The sequence below is a fragment of the Phoca vitulina genome, unplaced genomic scaffold (genome assembly GCF_004348235.1).
Source record: "Phoca vitulina isolate PV1807 unplaced genomic scaffold, GSC_HSeal_1.0 scaffold5, whole genome shotgun sequence".
In the NCBI taxonomy this organism is placed as follows: Eukaryota; Metazoa; Chordata; class Mammalia; order Carnivora; family Phocidae; genus Phoca; species Phoca vitulina.
Window position 1 is genome coordinate 15,128,574 of NW_022589708.1, and position 24,490 is coordinate 15,153,063.

The following is a 24,490-nucleotide window of genomic DNA, read 5'->3' on the forward strand; positions in this document are numbered from 1 at the left end:
AGAGAATGTCCCTGCGCCCAGAGAATGTCCCTGCACCCAGAGAATGTACCTGCACCCAGAGAATGTCCTGGTGCCCAGAGAATGTCCCTGCGCCCAGAGAATGTCCCTGCACCCAGAGAATGTCCCGGTGCCCAGAGAATGTCCCTGCACCCAGAGAATGTCCCTGCACCCAGAGAATGTCCCGGTGCCCAGAGAATGTCCCTGCGCCCAGAGAATGTCCCTGCGCCCAGAGAATGTCCCGGTGCCCAGAGAATGTCCCTGCACGCAGAGAATGTCCCGGTGCCCAGAGAATGTCCCTGCGCCCAGAGAATGTCCTGGTGCCCAGAGAATGTCTCTGCACCCAGAGAATGTCCCTGCGCCCAGAGAATGTCCTCGTGCCCTGCCTGTGGTCAGGAGGCCACGACCTGGGCTACTTGCTTAGCTGGAGAGGCTGCAGACCATCGTGGAGTGCAGGATGGAGTGGAGCTCCTAGGGGTCTACATTTAAAATGAGGAGCAGTTTGAGGGATTACTGTAGAAAAACACTTGAGTTGAGTGCTGAGAGGGGGGCTCTTGTCTGAGAGAATCGGTGTGTCTTTTGAGCCATTGGATGATTTCCACTATGGTTTGGGCCATTTGGATTCTCTTCTTTCATATTCATATTGGGAAGGTTTTCAGTCCTGATGAAAGGCAATGTGCTCCCTGGATGGGACTGTGGGGACATTGTAGACACTAGTTGAGGCCATGCCAGCATTTGTCTTCTAATAGTATTTGGGAAGAAGTATCTAGAAAATGCACTTTGAAGATGCTTGGGTGGCTCAGTCTGTTAAGCGTCTGCCTTCGGCTCAGGTCATGATCTTGGGGTCCTGGGTTTGAGCCCCGTGGCAGGCTCCGAGCTCAGCAGGGAGTCTGCTTAGGGATTCTCCCTCTCTCTCTCTGCCCCTCTCCCTGCTCATGTGCTCACTCTCTCTCCCTCAAATAAATAGAATCTTAAAAAAAAAAAAAAAAGGAAAGAAAATGCACTTTGGTGAAGGTCACTGAGTATTTAGGATTTTCTGGGCTGGTATATACATCATAAATTATAATCACCTAGGAGACAAAAAGGGAAACATTTTTGTATGACATAGTTCCCTCCTCCCATTCCTCCTATACAGGGATGAAATAACTAGTATTTTTGCTTAGTCAGGTTTTGAATCTCAGTATTGCTCAGTTGTTTTCCATCATGAAATATATAAATAATTGTTGAGTTTTAGTTGGTCAGGGGGACCCTTAGCACTTGGTGGCTCTTTCACTGGACTCCTTTTTAGAATCTCTTAGCAGAGCTAGACTCAAGTTTGCTGCTGATAAATTTGAGGACCTGGTTGGGTTCATTGATTTACATTTGTATTTGATTTGTATTTGCACCGGTACTTAAACTACAGACCTTTGGTTCCTGTGTTGTCTTTGTCTCATTGTGTTTTCAAATGTGTGTTTTTCAATTTGGAGCACCCCCATTAATGTGGTTTTTGCATACTGTACCTTTTACATTTATAGGTGTATTTGTCAAACCTTGCATGAGAAGATCACAATCTTAGTGACTCATCAGTTGCAGTACCTAAAAGCTGCAAGTCAGATTCTGATATTGAAAGATGTAAGTAATTCCTAGAAGTCTGTGGAACTTGCTAGCACTCAGGTGTGTTGACAGTGAGACCTCCCAGCAAGTCTCCCCTTGGGTTTGTGCTAAGCTCCCTCTCCTCCCTCAGTTTTGCATCCCGTTCTCCCCAGAGCTGGTACTCATGCCTTTGAGCATGAATCCAAAGACATGTAGAAGTGTAACTATTGCATTCCGAGCCATATTACCCTAAAGTAGATAAAATTGCTACCTCAGAATTATAAATGTTAACTGTTCTGGTAAAAATCGTTCAGGATAATGATGCTATTTTATTTAGAGCTTTTGTATTCCTCTTCCACGACGTACGGCAAAGTGTATTATTTAGAAATTAGAGCTACTAAGACCTGTTTGTGTCTGTTTGTCATCTGCAGTTTACTCAGAGAGCGTCTTCCATTAATAACAGGCGTGGCTGGAAAGCGGAGCACCCTTGGTGGAGATGTGCTCTCCAGGGTATCGTCGGTTGCTCGTCTCTGAGCACAGGGCTTTGAGCATGCCCAGTACATGGGAGAGTCTGGGCAGCAATAAGTCAGACCATTCCCTGCCATCATGGCGCTTCCATCCTTATGGGGGTAGATGTAAGGAAGGAGTTGGGTGGGGGGCAGCTGATCTCATGACTGCCTCCATGGGGAGGTGGTGCCTCAGGGGACCTGAGTGACATGAAGGTGCTGGCCAGGCGGTCACCTGGGGGAGAGGCGGCTGAGGCAGGTGGTCCAGCTGCAGGGTTCTAAGGAAGGACCTGACCTGGCATGCTGGAGGAAGTGTGTCTGAGGCAGAGGAAGCCGGGGAGTGTGAGGGAGAGGGGCTCAGAGCAGTGGGCTGCTGGCCCGGTAATGGGTTGGAAGCCATTGGACAGTCCAGAGCAGAGGAGTGATGTGGTCTGATGCATGGTTTTAAAAGATCTCTCTTATGTTTGCTGGAGGGCCAACAGCAGAAGCAATTAGAAGTCAGATGCATGGGCTCAGGCTGGTGTATCAGTTTCTAGAGCTGCCATCACAAAGTACCACAAAGTGGGGGGCTTCAATAGCAGAAGTTTATCATCTTCACCCTTCTGAAGGCTACCAGTCCAAAACCAAGGCGCCGGCAGGGTTGTGCTCTCCCTGAAGGCTCCTGGGGAGAATCCTTCATCGCCTCTCCCAGCTTCTGGTGTTTGCCAGTTGTCCTTGCTGGTCTTGGCTTGTGGCCGTGGCACTATGGTCTCTAGCTCTGTTGTCACACGGTGTTCACTGCATCTGATCTCTCCTCCTACGAGGACGTCCGTCATATTGGCTTTGGGGTCCACCCTACTCCAGTATGACCTCAGCATCATCACATCCACAGAGATCCTATTTCTTTTTTTTTTTTTAGTTTTTTTTTTAGAGATCCTATTTCTAAATTAGGTCCCATCCACAGGTATCCTATTTGGGCCTCGAATGTATCTTTTTGGGGGGCCACAATTCAACCCCCAACAGTTAGCATGGGTTTGGGAGGTGGAGATTAGTGAGAATTTTCCGGCCTTAGTGATGGTTTGATGTTTCACTCCTTGGCGTATTTGCCTCAGAGCCTTAGCCCCTGGGTCATTAACCCTGGTCTGCTGCCTCAGGCCCTTGGTCACATCCTCACTTAATCAAATGAAGTTCTGCCCTAAGAAGGATGACAAGAGTACAGAATCTCTGCCTCTTTTGAAGCACTTCCCCATGTCGGTGCTTCTGCGGCCCTCTGGGAATAAGAAGCTCCAATTCCCCAATCTGGAGAACAGGGGTGAAGTGAGTCTGGTAAAGCCCCAGTGTTGGTGGGATTAATGAGTACAGAACCAGTGGGTGGGAGAACAAGCTGGTCAGCCAGTCTCCTTATTGCTCTTGCTGAAGACATCACTCCCAATTTTAGTGCTATCAGAGCAAACATTTGTCCACCAGTGAGCTCCCCTGGATGAGTTGGATCCATCCCTAGTGTTCGTGCGGTCCCTCTCGAGCAGCTGGGCGGGGATGGCTGTCCTCGCGTCCCCTCTGGAAGTTGTCTGTGCTGGGCTGCCGCGTGAGCTTGCTGTCTCTAGACTCCTAGTCGTTTCCTTGTGCATCTGCATTTACTAAGTGGAAAGTGGTAATTTCATTAAATAAGGCATATGAATTTTGCCTCCCAAATGGAACAAGACACACTATATCATGAATAATTTTCTAATTCTCCAGTATCAGACTGGTTCCCAAAAGCTTCGTTGGGTTTTTCTCAGTGGCCCATGTCAGGGCACAGGATGGGAGGGGTACCAGGGGGGTCCTGGGCCGCCTGCCTTCACCTGGCCTGCCTTCCCCAGAGCTGCCCTCATCTGCTTTGTTTGGTACCCTGGGATTTCGCCTAATATGTTGTTTGCCACTGAGTAGAATAGCTGCCTATTCTTTTATGGGGGTGAGAAGCCAGTGAAGATGCCTGCACTTTATTTTCTATAACTTTGTAAGGAAGGGGAATGTGCAGTGATGTGTCACGTGGGTTTCAAGAAAATTATTTGATTTGCTCAAGCTTCAGGAGTTGCTTGATTTTGGAAAGCCTAGTTGGCTGCTTGTGATTGTGAAGCTTTATTTTCATGGATTTGAGTGCATTGACTCTGGCTTAGGGTTTGGTTTGCTTGTGTAGACAGACCCCCCAAGGCATTAGAGTCACCCCAGTCTGATGGCCGCCTAAGTTAATGACATTAGCAGGTGGAATATTGAATTTGCAGTTGGGAACTTCCTGAGTTTATGGGCAGTTGGAGAGTAAAGACGACCTCCCACGTGTCTGGTCCCAGTGCAGCACGTGACGGCATGGCCGTGGGCAGCAGAGATTTGATGGATGACTCTGACCACGCAGGTGTCCGCATTGTGTCAAGTTTCATTCTTCCCTGGAATATCCTCCCCAGCTTGACCTTGTTCTTTTGAATATGTGACACTTGGCCTCAATTTCCATGTTGTCTAAAAAGACTATACTGAGACTCCTACCAACGTCTGTAATTTTTGCTTCTTTAAATGCCCATGGTAGTTCGTGATCTCCATCCTTAACACATGGCTACACAGCACCTCACACAGGATTTGACAGAGAACAGAATGCTCGATTCTGTGTCCAGTTGAGTTGTACTAGATGTGTCAACCAGAATTCCAGGCCTAAGGGTAATTTTCTTACGAATACGGTCATTTAAGACCAGTTAACTTTTTTTGATTAGCGTTAGAGTAGTGTTATCAAAGGCACATGACCTCGTGTCAAATTCTTTTTATTTTTATTTTAGGGCAAAATGGTGCAGAAGGGGACTTATACGGAGTTTCTGAAGTCTGGGGTAGATTTTGGCTCCCTTTTAAAGAAGGAAAACGAGGAGGCTGACGAGAGTCCAGCTCCAGGATCTCCCGCTTTGAGGACTCGGAGCTTCTCAGAGTCTTCTGTTTGGTCCCAGCAATCGTCCAGACCCTCGCTGAAAGATGGTGCGCTGGAGGTGCAAGCCGTGAGTTCTCCTCTTGCCGCGTGCCCTGGTCCTGTCTGCTCTCAGTGTCCTCATGCATCTTCATTCTGCTCTGCACGTGACCTCTTCATTGGTCCCATAGTGGATTCTAAGGTTCCAAGGCCTTGTTCCATGGACTTGGTAGAATTAGAACAGAATGAAGGGAGCAGGCCTGATCAGGGCTCTCCTTTGGGTGTTGGATGGAGAATGTCACGGGGCTGCAAGTTCAAGAATCACATCTCAACCATCTTTGAAACCACAGAGACCCACATACACCCAAGGACATCCTTGGCTTATGTGAATCTACAGTGCGTTCTATGTTCTCCAGATAGATGTGCAGAAATGCTCTGCATCTCCCTTAAAAATATGCACAGGTAGTCTTCAATGTCCAAACCCTCACAATCCAAATCTAGGAGCCTGGATGATTCTGATAAGGATGGAGATGAGTCCCTCACAGTCCAGACTCGGGAATCACTCTCTGAAATTCAGGAACCAAAGATTTCAGACCACTTGCTATCCCCTGCTATCCCGACGCCCGTTACTCTTGCTGTTTGAACTGTTTACTCTATTTGGCTCATATTTTGAGCTCCTAACTATGTTTTGTGATTCCATCATTGAGTGACACAAATAATCTCGATGATACATTAGCTCCATATCCTCTTGTCTATTATTGTGGAATAAGCTTCTGCATTTAAACGTGAATTGGGTACATTGTGCATGTGCCGGAAATCAAAGCAAAGCCACGCTGTAGTGAATAACCTTGTACAAACAATATTTCCTTTTTGCTAATAGATTCCTAGAAGTGGGATGGGTGGGTCCAATGGTGAATACATAGATGGTTTGGCTAGATCCTTTTAAACCACCCTTCTCCAGAGGAGCTGTACCATTTTGCACTCCTACCAGTGTGTAAGATGGGCCTCTTTGCTCATGGCTTTGCCAGTGGAGCACATTGTTGAACTTTTGAAGTTTTGGGGTACATTATACAAAATTTTGTCTCTTACTGCTTTCCTTTTTTTTTCCTTTCCCTTCTCAGAACGAGAGTACACAGGTTGCTGTGTCAGAGGAGAGTCGTTCAGAAGGAAAAGTTGGTCTTAAGGCCTACAAGAATTACCTAATAGCCGGTGCTCACTGGTTGGCCATCGTGTTCCTCATTCTACTAAACATCATAGCGCAGGTAAATAAGGGCATTTATTTTGTTTTGTGGCCTCAGCTTGATGTTTACAGTACTGCTTTCCCTCTATGTATTTATTATTACCGTATTTTGCGGTCCACTTGGATTTGCATTGAAACGTGCTATCTTGGGGGACAGAGAAACTGAGGTTTAGTGGTGTTGCGTGTACATGACAGAGAGCTTCTAGAAAAAAAAAAATGTTCTTTAAAGATTTTAATGTATCACCGAGATTATTTGTGTCACTCAACACACTTACTTGATGTGTTGTGACTTGGGATGTTGGGCTTGGCGTAGACCAGAGCTGGAAGAACCGTGTCCGTTTCCCAGAGCCTTTCAATGGTCCGTTTGGGTGAGTGAGAGTGTCAAGGTGCTAAGTGATGTGTGATCTTTTTGCCTCCCCGTTCTAGGTTGCCTACATTCTTCAGGACTGGTGGCTCTCCTATTGGTGAGTTGTTTCCGGTCTGATGCAACGGGCCACCAAGTCAACAGGCAGCCTCTTTCCCCCAGAGTCGGCTGGAGGTGGATTTGTTCAGCCTCCTGTCCTGATCCTCCCTTACTTTCCCCAAAGAGAAAGAAAAACTAAAGTTCTTGCTGGTGGAGTATGACCCTCCCACAGTCTCTCCCCATGTCGGATCCTCGGACAGTTTTGAGAACTGAAAGTTGAATTTTTATAAGGTGGATGTACCCGAGGCCTTGCGCGCTGGGAGTCCTTTTCCAGCATAAATCATGTCTCCCAAATTCAGGCTAATTTTATTTTTTCTTTTTGTACTTATCTAAATTCCATCTATAGTTGAAAAAAAAAAATTTTTTTTTTTTTTCCATTTTCCACAGGGCAAATGAACAAAGTGCCCTGAATGTCACGGTAAATGGAAAAGAAAATGTCACTGAGAAGCTCGATCTTGCCTGGTACTTAGGAATTTATTCAGGTAAAGTTTAATCGTTCGGTTTATTATCCGGGAGTCTGAGGTGCTTACAATGAGCCTGTGTGAGTAACTAGGGCTTCCAGGAGTAATTCAGTAATGTCTTAACAGATTAAGAGTCTGAGTCGCATTTACTCTGTGAATTAATTAGAATAATTATTTTTAAAATCTACTAGAAGAAAGAGGTTGAATGAAGACTCTTAATTTGCTCTGTACTGGATTTTGGAAGTTAAACCAGGATTGAGCATTCAGAAAATCAGCCACTGGAAATTTGTGGCTATTGTCTATTCTAATAGGTTGCTTTAGCTAAATCTTATATCATTATTTGGATGGGCAAGGGGATTAGAAACGGATCCCCACCCTGTGGTTCGGATTGTTCCAATTCTGTCTGAATAAACCCCTGGCTTTTATTGAACTTGGATGAAATCCTCTGGCAGCAAGGTTCCCCCACATAAAAGCATTATGCCCTCGCAGGTATGCAAAGCTCCCTTCCCCATACTGCTCATCTCTTGGGCTTCACTAATTACTTAAGAGAGAAGCTAAGCAGGGAAAAATCCAGTGTCTGGGAATTAGGATTCCTTCTCTTTCTTACCTTGAGATCACAATGTTATCACGTCCCCAACTGTGTGATTAATTTAACATTTGGCTTGCCAGACTAATATTAACACAGCGCTCTGTTTTCACAAGAGTGCTTAGAATATATGTGGCATCACGTAGTTTTTAAAGGAAAGCCTCATCTAAAATTTTAAGTATTCTCACCGGAAACGCTCATACAGGCTTTCTGCATAGATAGACCAAGTGATCTTTGTGAAAACCTACTCACTGAAATTTGTTATTTATTTCGTGGATCACTTGCTAAGAAACCTGAGCACCTGAGCCGTTTACCTTCCACACTGGTGGGCCATGAGAAGCCCGGAAGGAGGAAGGAGCAGTTTTACTGCACTTTAAAGTGGGATGGGGGGAGGGGGGCTCAGGAAAACACCTGTGGACAGAGTTCAGGTATTTGAGCAGCTTTTTTTTTTTTTTTTTTAAAGATTTTATTTATTTATGTATTAGAGAGCGAGAGAGAGAAACAGCATGAGAGGGGAGAAGGTCAGAGGGAGAAGCAGGCTCGCCACTGAGCTGGGAGCCCGATGTGGGACTCGATCCCGGGACTCCAGGATCATGACCTGAGCCGAAGGCAGTCGCTTAACCAACTGAGCCATCCAGGCGCCCGTATTTGAGCAGCTTTGAGAGTCTAAACAACAGTGAGGTGTCCTCTGAAAGGGAAAAATGCACTTGATGGGGTCTTTATCACAGAAGCTACCCCTAGTCTGTTTAGCATTGGGAGTTCAGGAGATAGGTACTGATTTATGTCCTTAATAAAAATCTATAATTTAAATGATTCCATTCATTTAAAAATGCTTTGTGTTTTTGTATAAAACACTTGGGGTGAGAGGGATTAGTGGCTCATGGAGATTATTTCACGCAAACCCAGATTTAGTATTTTCTTGCAATTCAGTTGAGAGATTTTCTGCTTGACAATTAATATGGTATTTTCATATTCTTTAAAAGCCACCCTGGGTATTTTCTACAAAGAAATGGTACATCATTTCCCTCTGCGCCCTGTTAACTCACATGCCGGCGTCCGAGCATACCACGGTTTTAGATTGTGAGACGTATAAATAGTAAAACTTGAAATACAGAGAAGGGAAGACCAACTAGTTTTTATAATTCTCTCTTTTTCTTCTGCGTTATTAATAGAACTTGTCATTGAATTAGGGAAGCCTAGCATGAAATTGTAGTTTACACCTGATTTTTTTTTTTTTTTACATACAGTATCTCTTTAATGAGAGAAAAAGAAATTCTATTCTCCTTTATAAATGTATCTTACAAATGCATCGAACTCTTAAGAGAATCTATGGTGTTTTATGGAATAAAATACATAATATCTCTCTAACGTGCCCGACATGCTTTGGCATCGCTGAAGAAAGGACAAGTTCTCTGAGCGATGTTCCTTTCTTTCAGGTTTAACTGTGGCTACTGTCCTTTTTGGCACAGCGAGATCTCTGTTTGTATTCTACGTCCTCGTCCATTCTTCACAAACTTTGCACAACAAGATGTTCGAGTCCATTCTGAGAGCTCCAGTGTTGTTCTTTGATAGAAACCCAATAGGTAAGTCAGACAGCAGGTTTTCTCAGTCAGTCGGCCTTGTTGACACAGTTAAGTGTCCGATCACATTTCAGCATTTGGAAACGGAGGAGAGGCTTGGGAGAAATGGCTATGTGTGTTGATTCCTGTTCTACGAAAAGCTCCACTAATGGTTAGCTCCTACCAGACAAAATCTGACTATGGGGTGGGGGGCATAGAAGCTTCTATTCCGGTGTTTGTGTCTGTGGACAATAAATGAGTGTCCACTTTGCACATAGATCTGTAAGAGTAAGTTCTTGCCATGAGTGCACCTGGAGGTGCCTCCAGCCTGAGGCCTTTGACCTGTCTTGCTTCTGAAGGCAGCCCCCTGACCTGGGTGCCTAGGAAGAGTCAGTCCATCAACATCTGTTCCCACTGTTCAGGCTTTGTTTCGGCAGGAGATAGTTGACAGGACTTGTCCAGGCAGGGAGGTGGGCTGGCTTGTTAACTAGCCGCGTGACCCAGGCCAAAGGGTGTCGATGCTACCGGGCAGGCGAATCTCAAAGCAGGACGTTGTCGTGGTTAACAGCGTGGACTGTGGATCCAGCTGCTTGGGTTCAGACCTGGTGCTAGCTACTAATTGTAATAGCTGGTTATGGTTCTGTTAATCCTCACGTGCTAGTTACTTAATTTCTCTGTGCCTCAATGTTCTTATCTGTGAAATGAGGATGCTGTATACTCCTCCCTTAGCAAGATATTGGGGGAATAAGGGGCGCCTGGGTGGCTCAGTCGTTAAGCGTCTTCCTTCGGCTCAGGTCATGATCTCAGAGTCCTGGGATCGAGCCCCACATCGGGCTCCCTGCTCGGTGGGAAGCCTGCTTCTCTCTCTCATTCTCTGACACATAAATAAAATTAAAAAAAAAAAAAAAGATATTGTGGGAATAAAGCAGATCAGTACATTCACGGGGCTCGGAACAGCACTCAGCACCTGGTCAGCAGCTGTGGTTTCTTAGCCATAGTGGGTTGGAACTTCCTCACCTGGGAACTGGAAGGAAGAGCTGCCCTACGTGCTTCACAAGGCTGTCCTGAGGGTTAGATAAGACTGCTCAGGGAAGCATTTTGTGCATTTCATTCCACGTGTTTGTTTAACTCAGGCCCTGTGCAGAGCACAGGAATGGTGACCTGCAGAGGCCCCCACGAGTCTGCAGTCTTGTTGCATCTGTGGTCAGAAAGGGATTGGGGGCCCTATGTATCTGATGGCAGGAAGTCGCTCCACTTTGCCAGTTAATGTGAAAGCTACAGTCATAGAGTTTGGAGCAGTAAGTGGGACTGCATTTCTGTTATCACAGCCCCCGAACGCTCGTGGCCACAGTTAACCAGGCTCTTCCTGTTCAAGACCTGTAGGCTTCTCCACATGCCGATTTATTTATTATTCAAGGATTTGGGACGAGTCTAAATCTTCAGGGTCGCTAATCTTAGGGTAGCACACTACTGTTTATCTTGCCTCCCCCCTCCCAGGTCTGTTAGCCGGGCTTTCTTCCTTCAAGAAAATAGAAGCCCAAGTAAGGACACCAGAGATAGGCCTAGGTTGCCCAGAATGTTTAGGGGCCCTGAATTATTTACTCTTTTTGGTGGTAGATTAAAAAAATATATTTTTTTAATTAAAAATATTTTACGTGGTAGATTTTACCATTGGGTTAAAATTTTTATAGTTTTTAAACCACTGGGAAGAATAAGCAAAAGCCTTGAATTATGGTTCCTAGTAGACATCATTGATTGTATGTACTTTAATGGTTATATGATATTAAAAAACAACTCCCTGCTAGAGCTGAGGGGCGGATACGCTCAATTGTTAAGTTCTGTTAAATAGCCACATGAAGTGGATACAAGTGCTCGGTGTGATGTTGCGCCCCCTGAGTTACAGAGGGTCCTCTGAGCAGCATGGAGAGATCAGGAGGCACATCGTTCTCTTCTCAGTAATTTGTCATTCAGAGTACCCTCTCCGGGAGAAGTCAGTCCGTTTCCTATGATCCTGACAGCGTCCTGGAGTTTGGAAAAGAGAGGGTACAGGGGTAGTTTCCAGCCAGCGAGACTTGGGGTGGTGACTGGGGCGGCCGGCACCATAGCCTCGTGTGGATTTGCAGGTGTCCTGCTAGTGTTCCCTTCCATGGTCACCTTCAGTTCCCACTGTTGCCGGAATATTCTCGGTGACCCTGATCCGGATTGTGGAAATGTCTTTTTACATTTGTTCACGGGTGCTCCCACCCCCGATGTGCTGCCTCCCTCCCATGCCTTTCCCATCTTGTTCATCAGTGGGAGATCCTTCAAATTTATGCAGAGAACTGAACCTTCAGTGAAGGGTCCCGAAACTCTGGCTGCCCCATCAACATCCCAGGCTCACTGACTTGGATTTAGGGAGAAGGACAAGGTGAACCTGCACAGTGCATGTTTCTGCTCGGTAGCCACGTCTCTCTAACCACACCCCAGAGCTCTGATTTTTAACAAGGTTCCATCTCTCCAAGCTCCACGACTTCAGTTTCTCTCCATTTTGGACCTATGTATGGTTGCATGAAGTTTACTTAGCTTTTTTGCTTCTATAATGCACCATCTTATTACCCTCTGATTTTTCATAAACCAATCAATCTTCAGCTGTTCGGGTAAAATCTGAATCAGCTAGTGTGTCATCTCAGAATGGCAAAAGCTAGTTTTCTTCTTTTTCCCTTCCTTCCTCTATTTTTACCCTTCCCTCCTCTGTGGATTTTGGGAATGGTGTTGTGTATAGCCGCACATTTTCAGCTGTCCCAGCATTTTGCACACATTCTGCTTGCACCTTGCGTTGAGGAGTGCCTTTGTGGACGTGGTCTGCGTCCCTGTGCTGTGTGCGGCACCTGCCTCTTCCCTGATCAACATTTGTCTTCCACCATCTCTGTTCTGTCAGATCTTAATACATAGGTAACACAAATGCCAGGTCAAAAGGAAATCAGTCAGAAATTAAGAGAGAATTTCTGTATTCCCTGTAAACCGTGTTTTCCTTGGATGGGGTGAATTCATTTTATTTTTTTATGTCTGGCACAAGAGGGCAGCATGATCTACGTTATTTCAGGAATATAATGTAAGGGCACCTTATTGCAAAAACCTGTTTTATTTTATGTTACTTTTTTTTTTTTAATTTAAAGCTTAGAAATTCCATTTTTTATAGCTAGAGTCTGTATTTTGTACTGTTGATACAGAGTTTTGAAACCGCTGGTGTAATTTATTATGTTTGAGACATTGAACTCTTGAATAATGAATTACAGTGTTGTCCCAGAATATCTGGCATTTCAAACAAGGTCACTTGGATTTCTTAACTGACAACTTCTCGCCTAGTGACTGGAAGAGGCAGCCGCTGACCTCTTGACTGGATATATATTCAGATTCCTTAAGGGTAGAATACGGTGGCTCGTATGACATGAGTTTAGGGAGAAATAGGACCAGACAGTTTCTTCAGTTTCCTTCCACGCCAGCAGAGTCCGTAGAGACGTTCTAGTCTTGTCAAGTCTCTAGAATTTCACCCTTCATTTTGGAGACAAGATGCATGGAGAGTTGTCCTGGTTCTTCATGCCTAGAAATGGTGACATAACACTTGGCTGAGTGCATCGACCGCAGTGGATTCCGGATAAATATTTGTTTGCTTCCCCGTTTGTTAATTTGGCTTTAAGAAAGTGAGCCGCTGGGGTCGGTAGATGTTGGTGTTTGTTTATTCTCTCAGGGAAGTGCAGAGTTAATATTGGGTTGTGGACAGTGTGCTCATTTTATATTTTTAAAGATTTTTATTTATTTGTCATAGAGAGAGCACAAGCAGGGGGAGCAGCAGAGGGAGAGGGAGAAGCAGGCTCCTCACTGAGCAGGGAGCCCGATGTGGGACTCGATCCCAGGACCCTGGGATTATGACCTGAGCCGAAGGCAGACACTTAACGACTGAGCCACCCAGGCGTCCCCAGTGTGCTCATTTTACATGACCGGTTTTTCTGCAGCGGTGTGTGTGTTCCCTTATGTGTCCAGTCTCAGAAGAGTACAAACATATATCCTTTTTTTCCCCCTTACAGATTAAGTTAGGGCTAACGTAGTACAAAAGGAGAAAAATAAATGCAGTAACTTCTTCTTTGGTCAATTTTATTCTCCTGGTGGGAGGTGCTTACACCCAGGAACGTATGGAACGTGAATAGTGGCATAGTGAATAATGAGAGACCTATTTGTGTGTCCTCCTAATCCAAAATCTAGGTTGCCCAAAGGATTAAGATTTCTAATTTGAGCGGGAAATGAGGCTCTGGAGATGCTTTCACAAATCTAAGCTATCCTGAATTTTGGGATATGCATGGGTGGGAGTTGAGCGTTGGGGAGAGGTGGGTGATGGAGGTTTGAACGATTGTTTTGTTTCTTGAAACTGGAAAGGGACACGTTAGCATCCACTATAAGCTGCTAATAAATAACTCGAGGCAAAGTGAAAAGTGAACTGAAAGCAGCGCGGTGAGCTAATACAATCAGAAAAACTGTCTTGCTGGAGTCTTTATAAAATCAGTTGTCAACATTCTTGCTTGAAGAGTCCTTGGTAGAGAAGCCAGATAATTGTAGGGATACCTCTCTGTTTATTCCGTTCAAATGACCACTGGAGTTAGTGCTAAGTGCATATTTTTAACAAGTATAATATTTCAGCACTGTCAAAATTACGTTGACGATAATAGGCCTGTTAAATTATAGCTCTATAAGTTAGGAGGGAAGATGGCTGTGCTTAGCACACATTAATCTATGCCTGTTCACACAAGTGATTCTGCTGAGCAGGTAGCATGTTAGAACAAGAAATACTGGTCCTAAAACCTCTGATTTATGGTAGGTGTTGTTTTGACACAGCATCGAGACGATTTACAAGGCAAGGCTTCGTGTTAAAATATTTCACTGGTGTCATCATTCGTCACCGACATAAATATTCAGTAGTGATGCTGGAAAATTGGTAATGTGCCCATTCATGCCAAATCACTGGCTGTGTTTCCTTTCAAGTGAGATCTGTTGTGGATATGGTTAAAAGAAACTATGGTTTTTCTTCCTTGAGAGCAGATGAGCTGTAAGAAATTGAGAGTAAGAATAACATCTATCCTGACAGCTTTCATGTACTCATCTTGCCTAGGTTGCTTTTAATTCTGGCTTAAGTCCTACAGGCTAGCTTTTTTTTTTTTTTCTTCTTTCCTTGCTTGGTGCACATTGTAAAGAACATATTTATATGTACATTAGTTAAAGAGGCTTTTTGTGTTCAAAGGAAGAAGTTAGTCATCATCAGAAAAGCTTTGTTGCAAAACAGAAACACACATTTCCCCTTTCTTTTTTTTTCCTTGTTCATAATAACAAATGTAAGTGACTATAAAAGGAATAACACAAAAGATTGCATCAATCATAATGATTCTCAATAGCCGTATAAATATTGTTTTTTCAGGTTTGAATGAAACAGCTAATAGTTTTGAAGTAGGTGTGGTAATTAAATCCTGTCGGGTTGTCACATATTAAAAATCGTGTCTTTTCACATAACAATGGTTATATGTACTTAAACTCTTATCAGGGTGATATTAAGTCATATTTTATGGGAGTTGCTTGTTTACTGCTAATGCTAATAGTGTCATAAAAGCCTTTGTTAGGAGTTTAAATAGTTACACAGTTACATATATTTGATTACTATTGTTATTTTGTCAGTAATCTCTGTAAAGGTGATTATTATAGCTCTTGTCCACAGCTGGCAAATATTGCACCATTTTGATATACATTTTTAATCTATTAGAATGTTCTGATTACTCTTTATTCCTGTTTTTTTTTCCTCCATAATAATCATACATGGAAATACAGCTTATTAGTAACAGAGAAAGCACTGTTTGTGGTTGTCCAATAAAATGTTAAAAAGATAAGATTTGGGAAGCTTGTACCTTGTTCAAAGTGGTAATCATGTAATATCTCAGGAATTTGTGAGTATGACATTTTACTTGTGTTCTTTTATTTCCCAGTAGAGTATATATTAAGTGATACATATATCATAATATAGAAATTCTCCACTTCACTCTGTGTTTGTGCTATGATGTTAATACTCCCAAACTCCTCAGTTTTCATTAATTTCATATTTGTGTTGCCTCAGTTTTCAGCCGGCTTGGAGCTAGGCAGTCTTTGGTACTCATGACTTTCCTAGTGTATCCCAATTGCTTGTGTTAGTATGCTTAGTACTTTGGCATTACCTTAGGGGTATGTGATTTATCTTAATTCAAATACTGTTATTTAAAGTCCCCCCCCCCACCCCAATCACAGGCACACGACAACTTCAACTTTGTAGTTCTTTGTGACAAGTCAGAAAACGCATCAAAGTATCTTTATGACACAGTTTATCACTTTTGTGCAACCATTTCAAGAGAAACTGGAATAGTATTTCTGGGCCAGTTTCAACAGGAATAAATACTGATAAATACATATGAAAGCACAGTGCTCTGACGTGAGGTGGGAGCGGGTGGAAATTTGCTGGATCGAAATTCCATGTGGTTTTGCTATATATAGTCCATGGATCCCCCTCAGCGATTTGACTTCGTAGCTCTCCTGTGACACCGTGGGGCTGAACTTTGATTTTCATTTTATGACTGAAATCTTCATCTTCTCTTATCATTTCTTCCCTGCCCCTTTACTTTAAACATTATCATTTATTTTGACATAAAGAAAATGGAGAAAAAAAAAACCCAGATGTTTACAACAATGAGCCTGTGACATTTTATTTCACATAAAGTTTTAAAATTTGGTTATGTTTTAAATCACATCTTTATAGTACTTGTCCCAATTATGGTTAAATTATAATTTAGGTAATTATGTGTTGACTGCCTGTCTCTTCTCTTAGCCTTGGGGCCCCAGTCCTCATAGAGCCCATCTATTATGTTATTGCAAAAGCCTCTGAACCCAGGATTGGACACTTTGTAGCTGATTAGTATTTGTTGGCAGGATAGAAGAAGGGATGGTTTCAGGAGGGTATTTGCATCTCCCGGTGCCACGCCCTTTTAGGACAATGCAACTTTAGAGTGTTGAAATAGAATTCGAGCCTTTTTGTGTTTACACTCAGTGTTTATATTAACTTGAACCCTTCCCTATTTATTTTCCAAAGTAGAATTTGTAATAGATTATTCATGGTGGACTGTGTTTCTGGGTATGTGATGGCACGAAGAGAAAACCATATACATGATTGGTTCTTTGGAAGCTGTGGTTCATGGAAGTACACCAGACAAGGTTCCAGCTTCTCCTGTTATCTACCAGTCAAGGAAATGAAATTGCCAAACACCTAATGCATTTGCTTGGGGTTTCGTTGATCACTGAAGACAAATGTTAGCACTTCAATATTTAGTACCTGATAATTTTACTTCCTGCATTTTATTTTATTTTATTTATTTTTTTAAAATAGATTTTATTTATTTATTTGACAGAGACACAGCGAGAGAGGGAACACAAGCAGGGGGGGTTGGGGAGGGAGAAGCAGGCTTCCCGCTGGTTGTAGGTTGTGGTCCTAAGCATTGGGACAAAAAGTCCCTATTTTCAAGGCATTTGCAAACTTAAATATTTGCAGACAATGGATTATTTCTAAAACAGCCGATTCCCCGCCCCCTACCCCCCCAAAGCTATCCAGTGTAAGTATTCAATGATTCCATATAGGAAAGATACAGATTCAAAGACTGAATACAGTTGTAGAGCAGATAATCTTGATTCACATGTACTCACAAGACACACACACATGGCCCTGTGGTATATTTCTTTTTCATAACCAATTACCTAAGTCATTGGCCTTGATTTCATAAAATTTCCAACAACTGTTTTCCTGGAACTTCAAGACCAATTGTTTCAAAATGAAATCACAGGAGTTGGAGAGAGACGGGAATTTAGGAAACAAAAGTAAGTGATTTACTTAAGATAATAACCTCTAAGCTTACAGCAAACCCAGCCTGGCTTTTGACCAGGCTTTTGATGATACTCAAATGCTCTCCTGACCCATCAGGAACCATCTGGGTGCTAGAGCTCATCTCTGGAAAGTACATGAGAAAGAAGGAAGTCAGTCTTTAATAAGTATCGACACACACTTCTCTTGGGCTTTTAGAAGCGTGTTACTGATGCTTTTTTTTTTTTTTTTTTTAACATTTCATTTATTTTACAGAGAGAGAGAGAACAAGCAGGGGGAGCAGCAGAGGGAGAGAGAAGCAGGCTGTCCCCGCTGAGCAGGGAGCCCGATGCGGCGCTAGATCCCAGGAACCTGGGATCTTGACCTGAGCTGAAGGCAGATGCTTAACTGACTGAGCCACCCAGGCGCCCCAGAAGCATGTTACAGGTGCTTTGCCAGTGGATAGAGCATAAGCGATGGCAGCTTTCTCCCTGAGAATGTTGTCATGAAATCATCCATGATCTGTTGAGTGTTCTTTTCATTCTTAGTAACCAGGATCAATCTTTTAGAAATCTCCCCCCTCCTTCAGGTGGAAACTCTTTAACATCTAGAAAAAAAAAAGACAACAGGCTTCAAAGAACACTTTGAATGGAAGTTTATTAAAACACTGTGGTTAAGTGGAAAGCTATCAGAAAATCAGGTTCTCTGTTCTGGAAATATTTTCCTTTCATTTCTTTTCTGCATTTGCATTTTAATAGATTGTATCACATGGGGAAATGTTTCAACCTCTTGAACACCTGGAAAGTCTATTTTAGACTTGTTATGTGTTTAAAAATCTTTATCCAGACATTATTCCAAATACAGTCATGCTCTTCATGATAGGAACATCCTGCCTCCAGGTCTGCTGTTTTCCAAAGAGTGCTCTAGAGCCATGTCTTGTTAATACATCAGTGGAAACCAGTGTATCTGCTCTGGTTGATTTTCAGCTTAAGTCCCTGATTTTTAGGATGTTGAAATCAAGAGTTAATGATTTTGATTTGTCTCTAAATTTTAAGTGGAGGTTTCTGGAAGTATTCTTTTGGTTCAGTGACTGATCTCATTCTTGACCCAGTTTGAGGCATGTAATCAAAAAGAAATTTCGAGAGTGGTAAGAAAAACAATGCACGTGCTTTTTAAAACATTTTAATTCCAGTGTAGTTCGCATACAGTGTTATATTAGTTTCCGGTGGACAATATAGTGAGCACCTACTTTTTGTTATGCATCAAGGTATACGAACAGATACTGCAGGGTATGTGGATTTGTCCTTAAATATATATTCTCACACATATAGTTCCGTATGCCTAGATCACAGCGGTGCTTTGCAATGTAAGAATCATGGATTAATTTTTTTCATTACCATTAAATATTTAAAAGTAGATTAAGAAGGAAGTGGTTGCATTTTTGTATATAGTCATTTCTTTTAGAATTTTTCTTCTTCTGTTAGTGTCAGAGTGGCCTGGGCTCATTAAATTTATTTCCTTTGGGGGAACTATAAATTCATTATTTTAACTTTTTGGAGAATAAAATGGCAGAAATTTCTTAAAATTATATCTCATGCTAATATAAATCTTCTCTCTATTCTCCCTCTTAGCATAAAAATGAAAAGGGAGGGACGCCTGGGTGGCTCAGTCGGTTGGGCATCTGCCTTCGGCTCAGGTCATGATCCCAGGGTCCTGGGATCGAGTCCCGCATCGGGCTCCTTGCTCAGCGGGGAGGCTGCCTCTCCCTCTGCCTGCCGCTTCTCCTGCTTGTGCGGCAAGTCTCTCTGTCTCTCTCCCTCTCTCTGATAAATAAATAAGATCTTAAAAAAAAAAAAAAATGAAAAGGGAGTCAAATGTTGTTGAAGGAGTTCCACCTGTAAGCTATATTATAGACAGAAGTATTTGTTATTGGTGCTAACTTTTCACTGTTGGTCTTGACATAAGTCCTATATATGAAAGGAAAATAAACGCATATTTCAAGATGATGAGTAATCAGTGTTACTAGAAAATTGTTTTTCCTTGACTCAAGATTAAATAAATAGTTGTTGACATAAATAGCCAGAGTAATAAAAGGCAGCACCTGTGTAATCCAGACAGTGGTTTCTCATACCATCAGATAAGCTGCTGTTTATTAACGAATTGTCAAGTCTTTAGCCCGGGTAAATAGATTTATCATACATTAGGGAATTCTAAAAATTGAACGAAGAAGCTTTAATCCTTGATGCCAAATGTTCTGACCACTCATGTCTTTTTTCACAAAGGAGACACTACAAATGTGATGCTTAATTGAATTGGCCTTCAGGTATGTCGTCTTGGTTCTTGCTCTATCAAAGTAAATTTTTCCTAGATCAGATTAGGGTTTGACATTTTGGGTGGCAAAATGAGTATCTTCTACGTTTTGAATAAACATGGGAGTATTTAAAAAAAAAAATAGCCCATCTTTTCTCTCCCCTGAATTCTTACATCCTTACATCAAGATCCTCTTGACTGAAGAAGCACAGTTATCTTAAACAGCACCGCTGAAGGTTGGGGTGTGTGTGTGGGTGAGAGAGAGAGACAGAGAGAGACAACTTTTTAGTTAGTGTGACAACACCAGAATAAGGTCCATACTGTTGGATTCGATTGAAGAGATGTAAAGCTTAACATCTGAAAACCAACCAGCAAATAAAGTGACCTTTGATTTTTAACGACACCAATTTGAATGGTTTTCTTGTATTTCCCAATAGTGGTTTTGAGCCAAAGTATAATTCGGGCTCCATGGTCAAGAGAGCAGACTTTGGCATCAGCCTCCCTGAATGTGAGTCTTAGCCCTGCCACCGACAGACCTTGGCTGACTTACTTCACCTCTTTCTGCTTCAACTCTGTCTGTACAATGGGGATGGTAATAGGGTAGTAGAACCAAGCTTTTTAATGTGAGAATTAAGAGATTTAATAGATGTAAAGCATTGAAAACAGTGCCTGCCATATGGTTGACATTAATTAACTTTTGACTATTTAAGTGACATGTTGACATTTTAGACGTTTTTTTTTTTTGCCTTTTTTTTTTTAAACAAAATCCAAATGCATATGCTAATTTTTATAAAACTGTGGGGATGGGGAATGGGGTGTGTGTTTTCCCAGATGCAAGGAAAAATAGGTAAGTGACCAAAACTAACAAGCCACAAAACAACATGGTTTTTTTTTTTTTTTTTGGTTTTGTGTTTGTTGTTTTTCATTGGGGGCTTAGCTTCATTCCAGAGTTCATTTTAATTTAATTTGGTTTCACAATGAGAGCTCAATTTTGCATATAAATACCAAACATCTGGTTTACTTTTTGTTTAAAAATGATATGGCTGAAGTTTATTACAGAAGTCTATTGTATAATTAAGGAAAGACAGTTTAAATTTATAAAATAAGTTCTATTTAAATGGAACATTGGAATCTTTCCAGGGAAGTGGGTATACTTCTTGGGAGTAGCAGGAACTTATTATTTTTAAAAGTGCTATAACTGGTCAAAATGTAGAACTTCTCTGTATTCACCTTTTTCAGAAAGCATGAAAAATGACAAATTTCACAAGTGAAAGTTAAAGTTGACCTAAGGCAGTTTTAGATTGTCAAACCTTCAAATTTTATTCATGGGATGTTTTTAGAGACATTTTCTGGTTTGTTCACTCCAGTTAATTCCAGGCAATCCTTCTGCATTTCTATCTGATGGACATTCTGATACTTCAAAACTTCTTGCACAAAATATGGTTAAAGCAGCTGGGGAAGAAAATGAGATTCTGGGTTAGTTCTTATAAACTGTAGATTATATTTTTAAAGCAGTTGAAGGAATAATAAACCCACAGAACAAAAACAGCTCTTCTATGTATACTGCCCAATTAGTATTAATAAACTGACAATTTAAATGCCATAATTTACTAGCTGGTCATAATAATGTTGAGGTAAATGAAGAAATACATAGTTTTGGGTGGAGAGAGCCAAGTGAAGATAGAGCACTTACTGGTTGAACACGTGTCTGCCAGGTAGCTGTGTTAGTAGTTAGGTAGCGAGCGCCTAACTAGTCCTGAGTCTTCGTCTTTATTCAGCCTCCTGATGTCTGAGAGGGCCCTCCGCTCTGAAATTCAATGGGTCTGTTGTCGTGCAAAAGTCACTTGGAAACAGTTTGATAAAATAGAAAACCAAAAGAGGTTGTCAAGACTCAGAGGGTTTTTATGACCCTCCATTCCATGCACCCTCCAATGTTTTAAGGGCTCTGTTCCCGTTGAAGCGGTGTCGTGTGTTGGCGGTTATAATCCCGTGGTTTATCAAATTGAGGATCAGCCCAAAGTATGATACCTTTGGAATACTTCCCTATGTCTTGTCATTTTATAGCAACATCATAAATTTATTTGACAGTTTCAACTTCTCAAAATCCTGTCCCTTCCATTGTCTCATTTCATCTTCAGAAGCAACAAGGCAATGAGGAATCTGCACTCTCTTAAGCTTCTAGAGCTTGTACCCAGCAAATGCATGCTCGTCCTCGCCTCCTTGTTCACTCCTCTTGTTATTGTCCTCATTGGTTATTATGTGGGAACCGTAGAGTTACGGTGCCTGTAATTGAAAATTAAGCACCAGATTGCTCCAAATCATTAATCAGCCTACAGATTATAATCAGCATACAGATTATAACTAAATATTTATTAAGCATCTCCATATGCCAGTGTGCTGGGAATTTTGCATAAGGGAACCAGATACTGTATTCTGAATTCTCCATGGGCATTTTCTAAAGCTATGTCATCCGTTCCCTATACATTATAATATTTTACACAATAATGGTAGCTCTTCAGGTCAAGGTGAAATTGTCTTGCGTATTATTTCCTATGAAATGGATGTGGACATCAAGCTAATCAGAAATTTTTTTAAAATTTCAGAAAATTTGCATGACCTGGACAGTCCATCACATAATACAGGTGTTATGAGGTGTATGCAATCATTGGGTGTGTGTGTATGTGTGTTGATATATAAATTCTAATTTGAGTTACAAATATGAGAGTAAGAAATACTTCAAAATTTGTGGTCTTCACCTTCCTCATTCTGTTGATTCAGCTTTTGTATGCTTTTTCTTGCTTTTATCCATTTTCAGGAGGATTTAGCATTTCACAGTGAATTAGTCCAAAATGGGGGGAGGTGGATGTTGGGAAAGTTACTGTTTCTAAAAACCAGATGATCACTTTAACCTCTTCTCATGGCCCTACATTTTTAAGAGACTTTCACTAATACCTTGTCATGACTTTATGGTTTGTTTTTGTTTTTTTCCATACAGCATATTGAGTTGATACATTTATATTGCAGTATGATTGCTGTTGTGATGTTAGCTCATGCTATTCTTCCTGTGTCATGAACAATTAAGGTCTAGTCTCTTAGCAATGTTTACTGTTTATAATACCCTTTTGTTGTCTGTAATCACTGTACTGTGTATTAGGTCTCTAGGACTCGCAAGTATGTACCCTTAGATCATGCCCCCACCCCCGAGCCCCCCACCTACCATTTTACTCACTGCTTTTATAAGTTCAGTGTTTTTAGATTCCACATCTAAGAGATGTCATACAATATTTGTCTTTCTTTGTCTGGCTTATCTCACTTAGCAAGATGTCCTCAAGGTCCATTCATGTTGTTGGAAATGCAGGATTTCCTTTTTTTTCATGGCTGAGTAGTATTCCTGTGTGTGTGTGTGTGTGTGTGTGTGTGTGTGTGTGTGTGTGAGTGACATCATCATACATTCATCTGTTGTGGGACATTTAGGTTGTCTGGATACTTTGTTGTGAATAAGGCTGTAATCAAAGGAGTGCAGATATCTCTTTGAGTGTCTGCTTCATTTCTGTCATAACTTTAAAGTTTTTATAATTTTATAGCTGATCATATGTTAGGAAAATGTAAGCTCTGACATTTATAGTACTTGGTTTTATAAGAGACAACTTGGGATCGTGGGATTGTAGTAGGCCCTTCTTTGCCATTCGGGTCCTTAGGGGAAGCGAAAACAATATAGCAATATATAACAATATAAGTTTTTAATAACTTAAAGAGGACTCAGAGAGAAAGAGTAGTAGTTCTTAAATCCTGTCATATTAGAAGTACTGCTAACCATTCCAAAATGTGTGCAGTCATTTGCATGAAGACAAAACTACCTTTACGTAGGCTATGTTGGAAATGCAGTTTAGTGTTTAACAGGGCTCATCTTGACTTTGAGTGGAAGAATAATATGGTTGGTGGTCTTGGTTGTTGGAGTGGATAGAATGGAGTTCTGGAAAGTTTCCTGCAGGGAGAACCATAGCAAAATGACTTCAATATTGTAGGAATCCCATCCAGCTGTCCTATAGATAGATACAAAGAAGCTGGGGGTGTGGGGGTGTAATAGAAGAATGGGTAAATTCTCCTGTTGGACATTTTCAGATAAACTAACCTGCTAAGTTCTGTGGTTCAGTACCACACTTGTCATGGGCTTAGAACTTAAGTTAACAATAGCCTGGAGCCTTGGATGTATCAATCTTAATGAATCCTACTTAAAGACACATTTTATTGATTCATTCAGGCTCTGGTATGTGGTTCACTTTTTAGATACTTACCCTCCTCCATTCACAAATTATGGTAAAGGGAAAGACAAAAAGAGTCTTCCATTGTGTCTTACTGCCTATATCTTAATTCTTTTGCAGTAACACAGAGTTTGCTTTCTTCGTTGTTCTCCACAGAAGTTAAATGACATTTGGAAATTTGCAGGAAAATAGTATCTAGGAAATCTTACTACATTACAAGTTCAATATTTTATAGTGAGGTACTTTTTTGTGCTCATTCAATTTATCGCAAATAGTGTAAGGACAGGATTTAATCCTAATTTTAGCCATCTTTTGGATTTTTGTCGTTGTTGTAAACTTGGGTGTATAATGTAGATGCGTCACTCTTTCCTTTGTTCCTGGGAGAACCTGTTTCCAGTGTCCTTTATGTTTTGATAGTCTTTTTAAAAAGTCAGAAATGTGGGAATATGTTTGCAGAATAAAAGTCTGCCATTTGCTGTTGTGGGTGTGGCCGGCTCCCTGGGATGACTGGACCAGCTTCACCTTTGTTGGGTTTAAGGAACACAAGGTTGTGGTCCCTTTACTCACGCTCTTGCCTGTAAGGTTCTTTTCAGATATTGGCTCAAACGTATTAAGGTTTGTTTATCAAAAATGTCGTTAGTCTCCCCCCATCGGCATCCTGTGTAATACGCACATTAGTCAGAAGAGACGGTATACGGAATTTTATATGGTATAGCCTGTGTTCTCTCTTCATACTGCACT

General features: G+C 41.7%; 1 protein-coding gene across 3 annotated transcripts in view; it reads left to right on the top strand.

Moving 5' to 3' along the window:
• Positions 1 to 24,490, top strand: part of ABCC4 (ATP binding cassette subfamily C member 4) — a 241,363-nt gene that overhangs the window by 104,304 nt on the left and 112,569 nt on the right. For all 3 annotated transcript variants that reach the window (XM_032402753.1, XM_032402752.1, XM_032402754.1), the window contains 6 exons: positions 1,512 to 1,608; positions 4,856 to 5,065; positions 6,096 to 6,236; positions 6,641 to 6,678; positions 7,065 to 7,159; positions 9,161 to 9,307. In XM_032402753.1, coding sequence (XP_032258644.1) covers positions 1,512 to 1,608; positions 4,856 to 5,065; positions 6,096 to 6,236; positions 6,641 to 6,678; positions 7,065 to 7,159; positions 9,161 to 9,307 — 728 coding nt within the window. The remainder of the gene's footprint in view (positions 1 to 1,511; positions 1,609 to 4,855; positions 5,066 to 6,095; positions 6,237 to 6,640; positions 6,679 to 7,064; positions 7,160 to 9,160; positions 9,308 to 24,490) is intronic.